Genomic DNA, 3,504 nt, shown 5'->3' with positions numbered 1-3,504 from the left:
AATTCCAATGTAATGCTATACCACATTAATTTTGGGCAGTCGACTCACAGATGCCATATATGGAGATTCAGATTCCTGATCTTCCACTGTGGAAATGTTACAACTTCATTGACTAAATAAATAGTTCTATTTAGTACATAAACACTGAGCTAGGCATGGTGATGAACATGAGGCAGCCCCTACCCTTTGTATAGCTCAGAGATTAGTACAGGAAATGGATACTTGCAGTGGAGAGGCACTGCCCTTGAGGGGAATGGTCATAGACTCGGGGAAGGAGGGTGGAGGTTGAAAAAACCTCTCAGACATTCAGAGTGGCAAGTATTCGGTGGAGCTGGAAGAAGCTCATATGTGCGAGAATGACAAGAGAAGGAGCTGGAATAGCAAGTAGGACCTGAAACACCATGAATATTATTTTAAGGAAAATCGGAAGACAAAGGAGACTTGAAGTCTCAGGTGTGGATTTCAGAAAGATTACTTTGCTGTATAGAGACTAGATTGTAATGAATCAAGATTTATTCATACAGAGATGAATAAAATAAGGTCCCTGCCTCAAAAAGCTAAAAGTCCAAAGGGGAAAGAGATAGCAAAAGGCAGTTAAATGTAGGACCATGGGTGTAATGTTAGAGGCCAGGATGATACGGGAATGCACACAACCCAGGCTTGACACCTTGGCTTGTATGGTTGATAGACTGTAGATGGTGAAGGTGCATCTTTGAATGTGCATCTTCCAAGTCACAGAGGTTCACTGGACCCATCACTCTTCTTAGGGACACTTCATGCAGGGTCTGAGCAGTGACTGAATCACTTCTGGCTTCTTCCAAGACAGAGTTCATAGTTTTTTTTTTTTTTTTCAATTGTGGATTTCTTTGTGGCTGGACAAAGACTGAATGCTAAGAATTCTTTTATACAGAACATGTGGATTCAGGAATTTCTGGGAAGAGAGAGGAGAGTGAGGAAGGCAGGAAGCTTCAAATTACCAGCCATTGCAGGACTTCACCTTGTGGTCATGCAATGAAATCTGTTTCACATTGAAGAATAAATAGGAAAGTAAACAATGCTGTTTAAAAATGAAGTCTATTTTCAAGATTTTAATCTCTGAACAAATAAAAGGAAAGTTCTTACTCTTTTTACAGGTGATAAATGGAGGACTTTTTCTCTTGGGAACGCTGATAGCTGTCAGTGGTACCTACCTACTTATGCGCTACAAATCACCAAGCCCCCTGGACTACTTGAGAAGACCATCAGAGTGGGTCACTTACTTCCAGAATACAGGACATGTTTCCCTGTAAATTCCTTGGAGTCACTAGAACAATTTCCCAATGTCACTAGCAAGTGATAAAAAGATCCTGAAGTAGCAAATATTTGATTTCTCTGTAACCAAAACAGGAACAAAATCATGTTTCCATTATCATTTAATTCACTAATGGAAGATATTTATCAGCTTATAATCAAATTCAGTATAGAATTTCTCTGCAAGTTTATTGTAATTATTGAAAAAATAACCCATCATTTTCAGTTGTAAAATGCAGTTTCCCACAGCACTATTGTTAGGTCACATCATTCTAAATATAAAAGCACAGTGACTAAGATCTCTTTCACTTCTCAAAAAGTAAGGCCCTAGAGATCTCAAGAAGTCACGATCATACTTTTCTTTAAAGGACTTAATGGAAATCATGATAGGATTGACTTAACACTTGAGACTAAAAGTCACAATTTGCCTAATGGATTAGTATTAATTGTACTTTTCATCACTTGGATGAAACTCACTCAAACACAGGGCTCAGATTTTCTTGCTAAAACTAGAAGTATAAATAAACAAAGGGGGCTTTCTCAAGAGTTCAGAATGAATCAGTTTTATTTCCCAGTCTTCAAATGCCAGTATTACCTTCTGAGGATTTTATAAGTTTATTTTTTTAATTAAAAAAAATTTGTGTTAAAAGTCATAATATAAAACATACTATTTTAACCATATTTAAAGGCTATTAAAGCCATACTAAGTAAAGGTTAGGAAGAGTCTTATAAATTAAATATCTATATACATAAAGGTGGAAACAGTTTCATAGAAAGAGGAAGCCATGTTTATTCCATTTCAGAAGCAACTTATTAACATTCTTAAACTATATGCTGCAAAACCAGGGATAAACTTGATGTTTAAAAGTTCATTTAGAACACTAGATTGTGAATCAGAAAAGCAAAGCTCTGCTCCAAGATTCAATATAAACTAAACGTGTGACATTGGACATGTTTTTAATGTCTCTGGGCCTCTGTATTATTTCTAAATTATTGGATATACTATGTTAAATGCATTAATTATCTTACAGGAAATCATTATTCTTCCAAATCATGCAATTTTATATTTCTTTTGAGAATGTCAATAATTTTCACAGAAATACTAAAGTTTCAGAATCACTGACAATTAAAACAAGGCCTGGAAAAAATTTTTTTTCCTCCTAAAATCTCCACCAAATACCTTCAAACTATATTATTCAATTTTAAAGAAATGTATGAAATCAGACAACTTAAATTTTTATGTGGAGAACTTTTGTCTTTTCTAGATTATATAGACATGCTCATTTGCATTGACAGTTGGAATTTGTTTTTGTTGTCATACATGATCTTAGGTTGTTATAACTTAGAGTATTAACTTAAATATGATTTAGAAATACAGGAATAAAGAACAATTCAGAGAAAACAAAAAATAAATCTGTTTCTTCAAAAACAAAGCAAAAAGTTCATTTAGTGAATACTTTTTTTTTGGTTCTTCCTTCTTCAATAGGCCAACTGAATCATTTAGCAGTCTTTCAAGTGGTGGCTCAGACAGTAGGGCGTCTGTCTACAATGTGAGAGACCTGGGCTCGATCCCTGGGTTGGGGAGATTCCCTGGAGAAGGAAATGGCAACCCACTCCAGTACTCTTGCCTTGAAAATCCCATGGACGGAGGAGCTTGGTGCAGGCTACTATCCATGGGGTCGCACAGAGTCGCACATGACTGAGTGACTTCACTTTCTTTCAAGTGTGATTAATTATGAAGATGCAACACCACTTAGAATAGTCATGTAAGAAATAAAAATTAGGAAATGAAATGGTTCACTCACTTTCCTACATTGTCAAAGAAATCCTTGAGTCCTAACAATCCATGTTTAGTCTAAATAATGACTCATGAAAAAACAGTCTCTTCATGCTCTGACCACAATTTATGCAGTGGATTGATTGAAAAGCAATGAGGATTAAATAACACAGTTCATGAATACAGTCCTACAGTTACTTTCATTCTCCTTCAAATGTGGCTTTGTTTGGTTTTTGCTGGAACCTTTTTTCTAAATCTAGAATTCTTGGAAAATTATGAGAAATCACTAGGAGGAGAGGCTAATCCTACCATGTTCAGATTTGAAATGAAATAGATGGAGACATCTCTCTTCCATCAACACTGGCTTCACCATGTACATCCACTGCTAATGTATGATTACCTATAAATCTTGATCACCTTGAAATCCATCATTTGTG

General features: G+C 35.7%; 1 protein-coding gene across 1 annotated transcript in view; it reads left to right on the top strand.

Annotated features, from left to right (window-relative positions):
• Positions 1 to 2,691, top strand: part of KMO (kynurenine 3-monooxygenase (kynurenine 3-hydroxylase)) — a 69,800-nt gene extending 67,109 nt beyond the window's left edge. Inside the window, exon 14 of the mRNA XM_010836724.1 lies at positions 1,134 to 2,691. Within this exon, the coding sequence (XP_010835026.1) occupies positions 1,134 to 1,289 (156 nt within the window). The 3' untranslated portion in view covers positions 1,290 to 2,691. The remainder of the gene's footprint in view (positions 1 to 1,133) is intronic.
• The last annotated feature ends 813 nt before the right edge of the window (positions 2,692 to 3,504 follow it).

The sequence above is a fragment of the Bison bison genome, unplaced genomic scaffold (assembly GCF_000754665.1).
Source record: "Bison bison bison isolate TAMUID 2011002044 unplaced genomic scaffold, Bison_UMD1.0 scf7180017864064, whole genome shotgun sequence".
NCBI classification, from domain to species: domain Eukaryota; kingdom Metazoa; phylum Chordata; class Mammalia; order Artiodactyla; family Bovidae; genus Bison; species Bison bison.
Note: the sequence above shows the minus strand (reverse complement) of the source record. Positions and strands in the feature narration are given on the sequence as shown.